At 45.1% G+C, this 15064-nt stretch overlaps 2 protein-coding genes across 7 annotated transcripts; both read right to left on the bottom strand.

Annotated features, from left to right (window-relative positions):
* Positions 1-284: 284 nt before the first annotated feature.
* On the bottom strand, positions 285-8462 carry LOC106579516 (guanine nucleotide-binding protein-like 1). Of its 2 annotated transcripts, XM_014159489.2 has the most exons (13): positions 8335-8462; positions 7926-8042; positions 6860-7013; positions 6245-6381; positions 5811-5962; positions 5408-5479; positions 4923-5115; positions 4672-4776; positions 4157-4339; positions 3787-3965; positions 3179-3380; positions 2821-2961; positions 285-2392 (listed from the first exon to the last, which is right to left on the bottom strand). In XM_014159489.2, the coding sequence occupies exons 2-13, from the start codon at positions 7996-7998 to the stop codon at positions 2124-2126; spliced, it is 1860 nt and encodes a 619-aa protein (XP_014014964.1). In that variant the 5' UTR covers positions 7999-8042; positions 8335-8462; the 3' UTR covers positions 285-2123. The 2 variants fall into 2 exon arrangements, with proteins under 2 accessions (XP_014014964.1, XP_014014982.1); XM_014159507.2 differs by lacking the exons at positions 7926-8042; positions 8335-8462 and adding an exon at positions 7318-7563.
* LOC106579530 (zinc finger protein 384) lies at positions 8389-14935 on the bottom strand. Of its 5 annotated transcripts, none has more exons than XM_014159545.2 (11): positions 14756-14935; positions 13948-14012; positions 13626-13818; positions 13420-13539; positions 13140-13306; positions 12857-12951; positions 11774-11998; positions 11108-11275; positions 10404-10482; positions 10115-10273; positions 8389-9939 (listed from the first exon to the last, which is right to left on the bottom strand). In XM_014159545.2, the coding sequence occupies exons 2-11, from the start codon at positions 14008-14010 to the stop codon at positions 9553-9555; spliced, it is 1656 nt and encodes a 551-aa protein (XP_014015020.1). In that variant the 5' UTR covers positions 14011-14012; positions 14756-14935; the 3' UTR covers positions 8389-9552. The 5 variants fall into 5 exon arrangements, with proteins under 5 accessions (XP_014015020.1, XP_014015034.1, XP_014015029.1 ...); XM_014159559.2 differs by having other exon boundaries at positions 12857-12933; positions 14756-14919; XM_014159554.2 differs by lacking the exon at positions 14756-14935 and adding an exon at positions 14368-14608.
* Positions 14936-15064: the final 129 nt, after the last annotated feature.

Here is a 15064-nt window from a genome sequence, read left to right as displayed (position 1 = left end):
TACCACACATTCTATACCGAATCCCGATGGTGTAATATCATGGTACAATAATACACTACATGGCCAAAAGTATGTGGACACTTGCTTGTTAAGGGATGGGGTAAAACAGTTGAAATAATCTCATTAGGCATTAATACATTATATTCATCAAGAATCAATGACTATTAATAATTTATTTAAAAGTCCAAAAATGTATATACCAATCTCAGATTGCCGCTTATAGGATTGCTAAAGTAAATCCTATGTGAAGAAAGAGCCTGTCGTTAAAAGACAGACAGACCTTGTTCCATGGATTATCTTTATTGCAGAGAGCAGTCCAGTTCATTGTCATTTGAGCATACCAGGAATGAAATAAAGAATGCAGCAAATACACAATCTAAACACTCACGTACAAGTCTGTTTTAATCACTGAAACAAAGAGCATGAACACATCTATCTCCATATCGGAAACCAGAGTGGTGTGTATTATGCACAGGAGTTTTTCCTGGTCACGTGGGTAGGAAAAACACTGCTGGGTCCCTAGTTGTTGCTTAGACACACTACAGCCCAGAGTTTTTCCTGATCAGTCACACAGACAGGAAAAAGGAATGGCCTTAGTGTGCCATTGGTATAGAGCAGAACAGTGCATGTTGTTACATGGTAACACAGCACTGTGCAGTAGTGTTCCCTCAGAGTGACATGTAATACAGTAGAACAGGAACAATGAGGTACAACAGTAGGCAACAGCACACTATAATCCAGCCCTGACAGACTGTAACATTAGAACAGAGCCATAGAGAGATAGAGACGGAGGTTTGACCAACAGTAATGTTGTTCCATTCTTCCAGTATTTAGACTCTCATTCTAAATTCTAGCTACTCAGCTGGTTTGCATAGCTGGCATAATTTAGGATCATTAACAGGACCGTTACTGTATTGGTCGATATTGGCTGCTATGGAACCATGTGATACTATCTCAGATCATCAGAGTGCTTTTTGGTGGCCAAACTCTCTCTCAAGTGAGTCAGTCAGTCAGCGTTGCATGATACAGTGCTGCACTTGAGTGGCTCTCTGTAACAGCAAATTCTGACAGTTTTCTTCTGTAGTAGTTCAAACACTACATATATAGTCCACAACAACAGGTCTTTAAACTTAAATCAGATGTTTTCAAGCCTGGTCCTGGGGACCCACAAGGTGTGTAGGCTTTTGTTTCAGTCCAATACTGTGAGTCTCCTGCACCAGGACTGAAGAACACTGCCCCTAGTAGACACTCAAATATAACACTGAATTGGGTAGAACCATATAAAATGGGTTCAACAATGATTATTACCACTGAAAGCAGCATGGAATGCTGAATTCCACACATCCCCACCCTACCGAAGTACTATCAGTGAAATCAGTGAAATCAACCAGGATTAGACAGTGATGTCATAAATCTGCACTGGCAGCCAAATAGTAGTCCCATGTGGATGACATCATTATCACTGTCTAATCCCCGTTTAGACTGTGTGACCGTCAACATGAGGTGGAATCCATAACCCTGTCACAGTTCAAGCCATTCCATTTCTAGGGTCTAATGACCTTATCTGACCTTTGGCATCTCAGCTGTGAGGCCACTTATCAATAAACAGATTGAAAACCAATCAATGATTAATATACCACAATGCCCCTACCAGCTTTAAGGGAAATAATAATAGTAAAATCCTACATGCAGGAAAATGATAAAAACCAAACCAAATGTAATCCTACAATAGTTTAGACAGGCAGCCCAATTCTGATCTTTCCTTCACCAATTGGCCTTTTGACCAATCAGCTGTGATAAAGATAGGATGTGATTAGTCAAAAGAACAATTAGTAGAAAAAAATATCAGAATTGGGCTGCCTGTCTAAATGCAGTCTAAGTACAGCTGCATGGGTGTACAAGCAGAGCAGAGGCACAGCATGGAGAATTGAAAATGTTTTATACAATATCAGAGTGCTTTTAGTAACCTCTGGGAGGGGGAGGGGTTGGGGAGAAAGAAGAGTTGAGTCAGAATGTTAAAGGAATGCAAGTCAAGCAAAGGAAAATGGAATGAAGGTGCAGTGAGTGTAGAGGGAGAGATCAAGCACTTTGTTTTTTAAATTCATTATTTCTTCCCTTGTCCCTCACTCGCACTCGTTTTCCCGGAGGACATCGAACATGTTGACTGTGAGGCTCGTTGGCCCCTTCCTCTCCTTCACTGCCGGGTGTCCAAACCCTTCATCTTCATCATCACCATCCTCATCATCATCAGCGTCCCTATCCCTCTCCTCCTCCGGCTCAGAGCTGGACTCTCCCTCCTCCTCCTCCTCATCCCTCTCTCCTGCCCCCTCCTCTTCCCTCCGTCCCTGTAGAGCGATGATCTCTGCCAGGTCTGGGTGGGACTCCCACTGCTCTGTATAGCGCAAATCCATTAGTTGAATAATTAATCAATCAATCAAATAAAGCCTTTTCTTCATGTTTTGTTTGTACAAAGCCCCAGTCATCAGTTTAAAGGACAGAAGCCAGATGAACATCAGCTGTGCGCAGTAGCTCCCCTGCTGGGATTTGACCTTCCCCTGCGTGTCTGTCTGCCCTTTTAAATATGAGTCTCTGGTTGTCTGTACAGTAGTGATATAGTGATATGCCTGATGCCTCACTGTTTGTCATCTCCGGTCTATGACCTCTCTGATCGTTGTATGACCTGTGTACTGACCTCTCTGATCGTTGTATGACCTGTGTACTGACCTCTCTGATCGTTGTATGACCTGTGTACTGACCTCTCTGATCGTTGTATGACCTGTGTACTGACCTCTCTGATCGTTGTATGACCTGTGTACTGACCTCTCTGATCGTTGTATGCAGGTGGTCTGAGGCACAGACACAGCCTGCCGTCAACGGCCAGCCGCAGCAGACTGTTAGCCGCCCGATACACGTCGTTACGAGCTGCCTTCGCTGTCTTATAACCCCTCCTCTCTGCCCAGGCTGTGAGACAGACAGAAAGAGAGAGAAGAGGGAAGAGAGAGAACAAGAAAGAGACGTAGGGAGAGAAAACTAAAATCGATAAATTGTTATTGTATTATAATTTCAACTGTTCCTGAGAATTTCCCAAATGTCTCCCTGACATCCAGACAAGAGGGCATGTTTCAACAGTTTAGAACCAGACCAGAGGTTCTAGAGCCAGACTGGAGGTGGTCCTTACCCTCACACACGTCCCAGGCTGTCCAGCTGTGCTCGGGCCCCTGCTCCCTCTCCTTCTCCCCCCCCTTGGGTGCATGCTGTGGGCCCTCCACGCTGGGGTGCCGGAGCTTGAGCACCGACAGGAAGGGGGTCCGCTCACACAGATAACCCACAGAACTGTAGGGCTCCTGCAGCTGAGACACTGGGTAGATACCAGCTAGGATCTAGGGAGAAAGGGGCAGAGAAGAGGAGGGGGAGATGGAGGAAGAGGCGTAGATACAAAAGAATGGAGGAAAAGTGTTTAGAAAGAGTAAAGCATGATGAGAAAGATAGGAGGGAAAACAAAACAGTTGAGAAACAGTTTGAAAAGGGTTGACGGGTAATGATTGCTTTTATACACAAAGCTCTCCGCAGTAGTTGAGACTTAAAAGTGGTATGGATTGGTACAGTGCTACAGCCTTCAAATGGCCAGAGGGAATATCATTTATTCTTCTATTCTCCAAGACATTTCCTTCACAGGCTGTCACCAAAAAGTGATTAGACCTGGGATTCTAAGGGAATGGGAGGACATTGTGCACACACATACATACATACACACTTACACCCTACTCACTCCCTCCTCTCAGTTACCTGTAGTTGTTTGTTGACTAGTGAAGGGAAGACCAGTCCAGGGCAGTCACACAGTTTGACAGTGGGTGTGAGGTAGTAGGTCTGGAAGTATTTGGTGTGGCCGGGGGTTCGAGACACACTCACCACCTTCCTACCTACCAGACTGTTCAATACTGATGACTTCCCCACGTTAGGGAAGCCTAGGGAGGGAGGGAGAGGCACGTATATTCATATCCCCTTTGTAGTAGACATTTCTGAATGCCAGAGGGGGTTGGTGGGGGAACAAAGCCTTGAGGTACACAAGCATAACTTCATTTATCAAGTTACTAATCAGTCACGACAGATTATTGATTTGGAGGTAGGAAAGCAAGCTTCCAACATGGCCGCTCACCTATACAGCCCAGCGTGAGCACACCATCTTTATACAGCTCCTGGGAGGGGCTGCTCATCTCCATGGCAACATCACTCTGGTGCTCCACTAGCACAGAGTCCACCCCCTCCTCTGACTGTTCTCCCTCCGGTCCCATAGCAACCGCATCTCTCTGGATCTTCTTCTCCCAGCTGGACAGGTCCACTACAAGGGGGTGGGGGGTAACAATGGTGAACACTCCCTACAGCCAATCATTCTGCACACTTCTGGGAAAAAGTGGAGAATCGGGAAGCAGCCTTACTTGTCTTCAGCCTATTTTAAGACTACTTCCATTCAGTGTTGGTTCTTCTATGATATACCCTTACAACCATGCACCCACACATCTTTGTATGACGACATCAATCCTCCATTCAACAGTAATTAGCTATGCTATGGAAAGTATCTGGCCAAAGCATCAAGTCATTACAGACTTGCATGGTTAGCAATACATGTGTGAAATAGGTATTAAGCCACCCAGGTGGGTGTGTCCCTTTCACCTTTTCCTGCTGTGATTTCCTGACACGCCTTCAGGATGTGGGTGGGGCCTCCAGCATGTCCCCACCCACATGTACCCTTTTTTCTCATCCTCTTCTTCTGAAGCACTAGAGTCACAGAGACAGATACAGACAGTGCAAAGGTTATCCTGGTGATCAAGTACACAGTTCAACATCACTAATCAGCTCTCATCATTGTCTCTCGTCTTGTGTGGCACTTTCACTCCAGTACAACCACCCTCACTCCCACCCACCTGTGCTGTATGGCTGGCCGGGGTGTGATGTGAAGCAGACACAGTGGAGGTGGGGGAACTGTGTCTGGAGGTAGTGTGTCCAGGCCAGCACCAGGGGAGGGGGACACAGGTCAGCTTTGTTCAGCACCACCACCACCTGCTTCTGCAGCTCCCCAGTGATGTAGTGGTACAGCGCCGGGGGAAACTGCAGCACCTACATGGGAGAGACCCACCAGGAACACTCAGAACACATTCATTAAGACATGCATGCTCGGTCTGGCAAAGGACTTATAGACTGGTACTGACCATGTATAACTTACCCTGTCTGTGGCTCCACCTGGTGGATACTCTATGTATGCATTTCACCATATGGTTCAAAGCATAATGACATCATAATAGTGTCTATTAATTACATTATCATGGTGACAGTAGTAAGTTGATAGTGATACTATGGTACATGACTAGTAGCAGATAATGACGGTAGGAGTTTTAAAGAGATTACCCACCGGGTGCCTGATGTCCACGATGAGCAGGATCACATCGGACATCTCCAACACTCTCCACAACTGTCTCCACGTCTGACAGAAAGAGAGGGGGAGAGATGAAGAGGGGAGAGATGAAGAGGGGGAGAGATGAAGGGAAAGTGTAAAGTTATATGAAGAGTATATGAAGGTTTTGCCTACCCTAGATTTTGCTCAGTGTCAGAGAAAGAGGTGTTTTTTAAAGGATTCATTCAAGTTTATAGAATATTGTAGAATTAATAGCTCTTTATTTATGCATCAAAATGGACCTTTCTGCTGACACAATACACCCCCCGTAACTAGCCGGTCACTAACCTCAAGGCTACCACCGCCCTGAAGAGCATTTATAAAGGGTGTATAAAGGGTTCTGAATATATCGTTTCCTCACCTCCAGGTTGTGCTCAAAGTGGCTGAGGGATCCAGGTGGGTTTCTGGAGTGCAGGTCATTCAGATATTCCCGGTATGACTTCTCTTCTTTCCTCAGCAGCTCCTCACGATTCATCCCATAGTTCCACGGAGGTCGCCGCGGAAACTCAAGACCTGAGATTGGAGGTCAGTGGCACAGATACGTCAAGCATTGACACAAAGTGAAAAGACCATGTCAAAACTCCCACTAGAGTGGGTCTTTATTTAACAGCATTGAGAGGCTCAGGGTACAGGTTACGTACCAAATCACACCCTATAGTGTACTACTTCGACCAGAGCACATATAGCTTAGGTCAAAATGAGTGTACTAAATAAAGAATAGGGTGCCATTTGAGACAACCTTTATTTAACAGCATTAAGAGGTTGTTGTGAGGCTCAGGGTCAAGGAGCGCTGACCTTTTTCTGTGGGGTATATGTCGCTGATGTCAACCTCCAGGTCTTTGTCTAACATCTGGTCCAGAACCTTCTCTCTGGCAAGCTTCTTCCTCCTCTCCACCTCCTCTCTGCTCTCCTTCTCAAAGTGCAGACGGAACCTGAATGGACAAAGAGATGAGTATAGCTGTGTGTAGAAGGGGGAAATTGGGCAGGGTGAGTGTGTGAAGGACACAAAAGCATCTGTGTGCAGAGTCATGAATATCAGGTGTGTGTGACGTGGGTGTTTGTTCTGACAACAGCAGTTTTTGTAATTTACCACTGACCTCTGTCAAAGTTGTTTGCTCATGGTTCCGGATTCCTACAGTAACATGTTCTCATTTAATTATTTAGGCTCTTTCGGCCTCTTACTTTTAATATCTACAGACATAGCTCTAATTAATCTTTTCCATTAACCCTTTTGTTCAAGCCCAGCAATAACACACCCGTGTTTGGTTTCATTGCAGGTGATGTACAGTATTACCTTAGCTCTGGTCCCGGGTGTTACGTGTGGCTTGCTCAGCGTCTACATCAGTAAGCCACATGTAATCCCCTGGGCCAGAGCTAAGCATTACCTATGCTAATGTATTGGTAACTCACCTATTGGGATCGTATCTGCCCTCCCTGATGCCGGGCTGCTGGTTTATCCTCCTGACATCTGTGGTTTCACTATCTGAGGTGTCTGACTGCCTCTCCCTGTCCATCCCCCGCTCCACGCTGGCATTACGGCTGCTGGGCCCTGAACCTGGCTCACCTGAGGAGGAGAGGTCATCATAATCAGAGGCTTACATTGAACCCTTCCCAAATGGCACCATATTCCCTATATAGGGCACAACTTTTTGTTGTGCACTATATATAGGGGATAGGGCGCTATTTGGGACACAAACATACAGAGGACAGAATGAAAACTAGCCTCTACGTCAGCACTTGGTACCAAACAAAGACCACATTCCACAACGTTCTACTTTAGAATCGAGTGCACATACTTTTACATATATGCTATCTACATTGCATAACACATAGCTATCTATACATTTAGTAATCGTCTCAATACTAACCTTATGTAATAAATCGACAGTGGATGTTTTCATAACAAATCTATTTTCATTACTAGCTGTAGAGTGTAGGTATGTGATCTCCAACACCTTTCGTTATACACTCAATTTGGGATAGCTTAGCTTTCCTATTACATCATTTGATAGCGAGTCTGCGCAGTAGAGCTTACACAAAGTGAAAACAATACCAGTGTAGTACAGTGATGCTGATTTCTGTGCATCAATACTTTTCCACTTCAGCCCCATCAATGACGCCAGTAATACAATTGAGCGATAAGGTCACACACATGCTAGCTCTGTAACGTCGTCACCTCCTTAGCTAGCAAGCAAGGTACTAGCTAGCAAGCAAAGTAGCTAACGTTTGCTGGAAAGACCCAAATACACAAGATATGCACGTTATGGCAAAAAAATGACGTCCCTATTCTTTAATTGTACCTAATTCGTAGAAATATATCGGGCAACATGACATAGTATTGTTGTTCCTGAAAGCAGACAGCTAACTAGCCAAGTTACTCAACTCTCCACGTAACGTTACAAGTTTGTAAAATTAAAAGCTAGCTAACGTTAGCATTTTCGGCACGCACACTTTCTGTCATTGCAGCCCACGTTACCTCTCTTTCTTTCCCGTTTCACTTGCATCTGTTTCTTCTTCTGTTTGGTGCTGAATGGCTTTTTCCGAGGCATGTTTGAATGACAAATTACAGTTTCGTAGTGTGGGTTTCTGGTAGCTAAGGCAGAAATACAGTAACGTCGTTATTTACTATCATGAAGTTTCTCGACTCCTACACTTTTCACCCACCCGACGCCATCCGGCACTGCAGAAAAAATGTTGACTAAGTTGAAAAACCATTCAATGGTAATACATGTTATTTTACAGTTTATATTTACTTATTTTTTAAACAAAGTCAATGTCATGCTTTTGAATCCTTGTCTGATTAGACATGGCAAGTTAATATGTATAGAAAAAAAAACATTTAAAGAATGGTATAGTAAACCTCCGATTCCACTATTATTACTCACGCTAATGTTGTTCACGACACGTGTTATTTGCGTGACACATCACACTACAGCAGATCAATGAATCAAGCGTTTACTCGACAGAGGCAATCGACACTGCCAAGTCCTTACATGCATCGGGGCAAATTTGCGTCTACAGCAGTCATATTCAAATGTGACATTCAAACTAATACCTCTGTGGTTACAATAATTAAACAGCAGCATCTCACCCTTTCCAACATAGGCGATCTTCAAACGTTAATCTTTATCATTACTGCAAGTGCACAATGTGTTACAGGAAGGCAAATTGTTGGATTTCAGTGAGGTATTTGTTTGATAAGGGAAAACACTGTATTTTCATATGTATCAGTCTGTAAAGGTCATACACTTTAGTATAACAGTAGTGGAAGTATAGTCAGAATATATTTGGATAACAATGATATTCTTAGGACACAAAATAAATATGACAAGGATTACATAGAACAAGTACCAGCTGATCACATTCACTTCCCAGTTCTTACAGGGTCATGTGAGGTAAACAGGACTCTATGATTGGCTTGTGGACTGAGGCTAAATATCAAATTGTAATATAGTATAGATTATACATTTATTTTTAACAAGCACACACATATACACTGGTATGCATTTCAATATATACTTTTGCAGGGCTTTTTTCAAAACAGAGCCTACTTCCCTTTTTTCTGTGAAAAAAGATTTGTGAGCACATTTTACAAGGTAGATTACAGTAACCATCATGACAATGATGTAGTCAAAACCTGATAGTATCTGTGGGAAAGTAGAAAAACGTACCTTAACAATTCTCTGTTAGTTTTAGTTATACACTTCAGACGTGACCACAATCAAAGTTGTGTTCGTATGGAGTACAAGGATAAAAAAAAGAGAAAACATCTCTTCACTCATTGATCTGTCATTTTTTCGTCTCTCTTCCACACCATTGCAGTGACGGACAGAGAAACACTCCTTTACCAACAGGATACACTAGCCATTCATTATAAAAGAGTACAAAAACACAAACTCAACATTGGCAAAATGAAATAAAAGTGAGAAACGAGTACAAAAAAGTACAAAAAGTCCATCTCTGTTCGAACATCTCGACTTCCTCTTCCATTACCCACCTTTCAGGCAGTCACATCTTCCTATATCCCCTCTATTGCTTTTATCCAGTCTGTCCATAGGCCTCCTCCAGTTTCTCTCAGTCTCTACCACTCTTCCCTCCCACCCCTATGAGTTTAGGTGCTCCACCTGAATGGTGGAGGTAGCCACGGTGAGACAGAGGTCCTTGTGGGTCGCTAGGTCCGCCACGCTGACTGTTTTGAACTGGATGTCCCCTGCAGCGACGGTCTTATACTGGTGCAGGTCAAAGGGGCAGGATGCCGTCTCTGCCTGAGAGTAGCTACCCTGGTTTTGTCCTTGTCCATGATCTCCACCTTGTCCTCCGGCTCGGCCTGCCCCACTATCGGTGTCCTCTCCTCGGCCTTGAGAACCTCCCTGGTTCTGGGTATGGCTTTGGTTCTGTTGGTTCTGCTGAGAGTGCTGTGTAGCAGCGACTGCCGCTGCAGTGAGCGGGTCCGAGTTGTGTTTCTGTAAGTGTTTCACCAGGTACGTCTCCTGAGAATAGAATACAGAGGGTTAGAGCGAGAGATGACAAGTGTGCACCAACACACACTATGCACAGACATGCACTATACATGCACACTGTCTGAAGGCTGTGAAAATGTCTGTTGAAAGTTAAAGGTCTGCGACTACTACATGCTGGGTGCCTTAAAAGTGGTGTTTCTCTTACAGAGGTGTATGTGCGGTTGCAGAGGCCACAGGAGTAGAGCTTGGCGTGTTTGACCGTGTGAGTGGACAGGTGGACTTCCAGACTGGCCGCGTCCGTGTAACCACGGTTACAGTTGGTGCACTTGAAGGGTTTGTCCTTGTTGTGCTGCCGTCTGTGGGACTGGAACAGAACAGGACCGTTCAGGACTCATCTTCAAATGGGTATTTGTAAGGCTGTAACTACTAAGGGTCAGTGTTACTGAGCTTTCACCACTGGGAATAAAAAAACTAAGAAAAGGGATAGTAGTCACCTGTAGGTTGGAGAGTTGTGTGAAGGATTTCTCACAGCCCAGATGAACACACTTATAAGGCCTGTCTCCTGTGTGGATCCTACAGAAGCATGGGAGAAATGTAAATGGCCCTCCATATTCTCCTTTCAGCTATCCTGTGATCCACACCATTACAGATGAGTGAGATGAAACCACTGTAGACTATTGCGATGCCCCCCAGAGACTAGACTATTGCGATGCCGCCCCCCCCCCACAGAGACTAGACTATTGAAAGGCCCCCCCACAGAGACTAGACTATTGAAAGGCCCCCCCACAGAGAAAATACTATTGAAAGGCCCCCCCACAGAGAAAATACTATTGAAAGGCCCCCCACAGAGAAAATACTATTGAAAGGCCCCCCCACAGAGAAAATACTATTGAAAGGCCCCCCCACAGAGAAAATACTATTGAAAGGCCCCCCCACAGAGAAAATACTATTGAAAGGCCCCCCACAGAGAAAATACTATTGAAAGGCCCCCCCACAGAGAAAATACTATTGAAAGGCCCCCCACAGAGAAAATACTATTGAAAGGCCCCCCCCACAGAGAAAATACTATTGAAAGGCCCCCCCCCCACAGAGAAAATACTATTGAAAGGCCCCCCCCACAGAGAAAATACTATTGAAAGGCCCCCACAGAGAAAATACTATTGAAAGGCCCCCCAGGTAAGTAGTACATCACCCTCACCTGTTGTGCTGCTGTAGATGACTGAGCTGTCTAAAGGACTTCTGACAGAAAGAGCAGGTGTACGGTTTCACCCCTGTGTGGATGCGGATGTGCTGGGCCAGATAGCTGGAGTTGGCAAAGGACTTAGTGCAGTGGGGACACTTGTGGGGCTTGGACTCTGTGTGGTTTCTGGAAGCAAGAAGAGAAGATAGAGGGAGGAAGGGAGAACAGGAGAACAGTGTTGCTGTTCTTTAAACCTTGATTGATAGGAAAATCACACTTAAACTCCCTCTATTACTCAGTGCCTGACTTCTAAAAAATTACGTTTCTCTAAAACTTAACAGTATTCCACTCTGACCCAAATTATTTTCAAAGTGATCGTGTGTGTATGTGCACACACTAGAGAAGCAGCAGTGAAGAGGTAAGGACACCAAACAGACAGACAAGAGACAGAGGGACTCGAAGTAGAGACTACACACAATCGTGCGGACTCACACACATGGCCTGCGTCTTGCCTTTTCACAGACATCCACACACACACACACACAGACATCCACACACACACACACACACACACACACAGACATCCACACACACACAGACACACACAGTGCAAGCAGCCAATAGAGGGGAGGGGGGCAGGCTAGTAGGGTAGAGCAGGTCAGGTGGAGCTGCTGTGAGCAGTACCGTGTGTGCTGCTGTAAGTGACTGAGCTGTCTAAAGGACTTCTGGCAGTAGGAGCAGGTGTAGGGCTTGGCCCCGCTGTGGATGCGGATGTGCTGGGCCAGGTAGCTGGAGTTGGCGAATGACTTGGAGCAGTGGGGACACTTGTGGGGCTTGGCCTCTGTGTGAGACTTGGAGTGGATCTGCATGTCTGACTTACTGAAGAAGGTCACCGCACACATCCGGCACCTACGGGACAGAGAGACAGACAAGGGAGGCAGGGAGGACGAGCGGGAGAATGGGAAGACATGAAGGAAATGAGGGCAGGAGCAGGTGAGAAACAGAGAGATGAAAATACAAAAAGCAAGGACAAAGAGACAGGGACATGAGAGATGGGCAAGGGGGAGGAAGATAGTGGAAGGAAGGTGAAGCATGAGACAGCAAGCGGGGAAAACAAAGGGAGAGAGCAAGAGAAAAGAACAGGATAGAAAGCAAAAAACAAGGGAGCAGATGAAATGAACGAGGGATGTGAAAAAAGCAGAGACAGACAGAGAGGGAGGGGGGAAGAGAGAAAGAGGGTGAAATCAGTGAAAACGGCTGGAAAAATAGCAGATTCTGCTGAAGCAAGAAATAGAAAGACAAACAGATAGCTTGAAAAGTAGGGAAACATTGTATGAAGGAGAGATAGAAAGAGAAAAAAAGGAGGACAGAAGTAGGCGAAGGAGTGCGTGTCCAATGTGTGCAGGGATGCGCGTGTGTGGGGCGGATGCATGAGGGAGGCAGAGAATGTGTGTCCATGTTGCTGAGCAAACACACATTGTGATCCAGAGCGCAGGTACATACACATAGTGAAATACTGAAGCGGGTGTGTGTGCTGCCACAGCATGCAGTGGAGACGTTCTGTGGTTTGTGAGAGAGAAAGAGAGAAATGCCCATGCCCAGCAGCACCTAGTGTTCATCCACAGCCTGTCTAACCTCTCTGTCCTGACTCTCATCTACAACATACAGACATACGGGTGTGCAAGCATTCCACAGCTTTACATTCCTATGGGGATGCACAGCACAGCAGGTGCTTTTTGGCCCTTCTGTGATGCCGTAGGTCCATACCTGTAGGTCTTGTTGCAGTCTTTCCCGCCGTGGTTCTCGTCTTCGTTGGCGAGGTCGTACGGGTCAGTTGTATAATGCTGTGAAGACATAACCACCTATCAAATGTCACAAACATTAGAATCACGTCCATCATATTAAAAAACCACACTGTTGTAAAAGTCTACATTTGCGCTGTTTTTGTTGCTTAGTCTGAAAATCAATAGCCTGAGCTTAGTCTGGAATTGTTTTAGAGGGAATAGGTTTTATTTTGGTTACTATGGAGTTACTATGATAACTGTCTCACCTGCCCTCCCGACACCAGATGAGCCAGAATCAACGCCTCATTTCCGGCAGAGAGGGTGTGACCACCGACAGGCCGCCCCCTCCCCAGTGTCGACTTCTTCTTCCTGCCTCGCTTCGAAGGTGTCGGCATGACGATCACCTGGGGGGTTCCACCTTCCTGTTTCTTGTCTAAGTGAAAGATGTGGGTCCGAGTTTGACAGTACGTAAGTGAAGTGTGTATTTTTCAGTGTTAGGATAAAGGAGGGTGGAGACAATCGTGTGTGTGAGTGAGTGTGTGTTACCTGGAGTGTGCAGTGTAGAGACGATCATGGTGGTGGTGGGATGTCCAGAGACGAAGGACTGAGAGGAAGAGGCAGGAGAGACCAGCTGTGTGCCTTGAGGGGTAGTGATGACCAGACCCGCTGCAGAGAGAGGAGAATGTAAATAAGATACAAAACAGACAATGCAAAAGTGTGATAAATACTACACTAACAGTTGACACACACACCTGCTGTCATGATACCAGTGGAAGGTACGGGCACCACAGTGATGTTCTGGGTGTGAGGGGGGTGTAGGTGACCCCCTTGGCCCTCTCCGTCCTGCTTGGGGACAGTGAGCACGGTCGTCTGGTAATGAGAGGAGGGGAACAAAGTGTTCTTCTCCTGGTCCTTCAGTTGCTTCAGGAACATGGCGTTCTCAATCTGACAGAGAAAGAGAGAGAAATCCTTGTTACAAAATTCCAAACTCCAAAAAGAGTAATTACTACAATCAAAAGGTGTCACTTGCAATATACTTTAACATTTTAAACTGACATTTTTCACTAAACTTACCTGTCCTTGTACAGGCACAGGGGACCAGAAGTACTGCGAGTTAAAATGGGAATCCTCCATCATTTCTGCAATGAAAGAGTAACACCGCCATATCACCACTAGGCCAAACAGCTAATCACTCATCAATTGAAATAAAATTGGCTACATTGTTGCACATCCGACTGACACCTTTGGAGACCGGCGACAATAACTTTAAGTCATTTAAATGTAACTTCACATACGGTACCTAGCTAATGAAACAAATGGTAGCTATGTTGGTACTTTATTTGGTTAGATAACTTCAATATTTGGACATACATTACAATAATTATGCCCCGGGTTACACAATGATATGACTTGTTAAAGACTAGCTAGGTAATTCAGCTGCCTAGGGTGGAATGTGGTAGCATAGGAAGGAGGACCGTGCTAGCTTGCCATTACATGGGTTTTCCCCTTCAAAGTAATTCATTTGGTGATGGGTGGTGATACAATGTAGCTAAGCAATAATTCGAACATATACGCTGTCTAGGTTGCTATGTTAGCAATTTTCTAAGCTGCAAGTGCATTTCAATTCCTTGCTAGACGCTCTAATAAAAGCACGAGAGGAATGTCCTGACTCTCGCTCTCTTCGATGCCTGTGGAAATAGAAAGAGCAAAACACACGGAAAAATTCGAGGAAAAAAAAACTGAAGGTGAGAGGGAATAAAAAAAATAAAAAAAATCTCGCACAGACTTCCAGCTGTGCAAACAGAGAAGATACTCGTCGGGTGCAAGTCGCTCAAATTGAAAGAGAAATACTATGATTATGAAGACAAATAACAGCATTTACCCGCGCTAACAGCGCTTTCTCCCTTCACGGAATCCCCGTAGCCCGGTACAGTTCAAAAACTGTTCAAATCTTTCCGATTTTACAAATTCAACGAGTTTTTTTTCTCCTTTTTTTCTATTTTTTCTTTCTCATGGAGTCGCTTGTCTGCGTTGCACTTCCTTCGAAGAAGGTCGATTCAACTCGAAGGTCTCTGAATGTGTGGTGATGTCATTTCCGTCGAATGAGGTCTAATTTTTGAAGCTTCAAATTGGTACTATCGCTTTGCTATTAAATGTATAAAACGCAAGTCAATGGCATTTTCTCCTTCTG

Source organism: Salmo salar, chromosome ssa02, assembly GCF_905237065.1.
Source record: "Salmo salar chromosome ssa02, Ssal_v3.1, whole genome shotgun sequence".
Lineage (NCBI taxonomy): Eukaryota > Metazoa > Chordata > Actinopteri > Salmoniformes > Salmonidae > Salmo > Salmo salar.
The sequence above is the reverse complement of the archived record's forward strand: the minus strand, read 5'-3'. Positions and strand labels throughout refer to the sequence as shown.

What these genes read in the sequence shown, in the direction of transcription:
- LOC106579516 (XM_014159489.2), bottom strand. Translation starts at nt 7,998, where the DNA reads ATGCCTCGGAAAAAGCCATTCAGCACCAAACAGAAGAAGAAACAGATG. An exon ending in ACTTTGAGCACAACCTGGAG is followed by an intron (nt 5,480 to 5,810) that starts GTGAGGAAACGA and finishes TCTTTCTGTCAG; the next exon opens with ACGTGGAGACAGTTGTGGAG. An exon ending in GGAAATCACAGCAGGAAAAG is followed by an intron (nt 4,340 to 4,671) that starts GTGAAAGGGACA and finishes ACCCCCTTGTAG; the next exon opens with TGGACCTGTCCAGCTGGGAG.
- LOC106579530 (XM_014159545.2), bottom strand. Translation starts at nt 14,010, where the DNA reads ATGATGGAGGATTCCCATTTTAACTCGCAGTACTTCTGGTCCCCTGTG. An exon ending in GACTGCAACAAGACCTACAG is followed by an intron (nt 11,999 to 12,856) that starts GTATGGACCTAC and finishes TCTGTCCCGTAG; the next exon opens with GTGCCGGATGTGTGCGGTGA. An exon ending in CATCTACAGCAGCACAACAG is followed by an intron (nt 10,483 to 11,107) that starts GTGAGGGTGATG and finishes ATGCTTCTGTAG; the next exon opens with GATCCACACAGGAGACAGGC.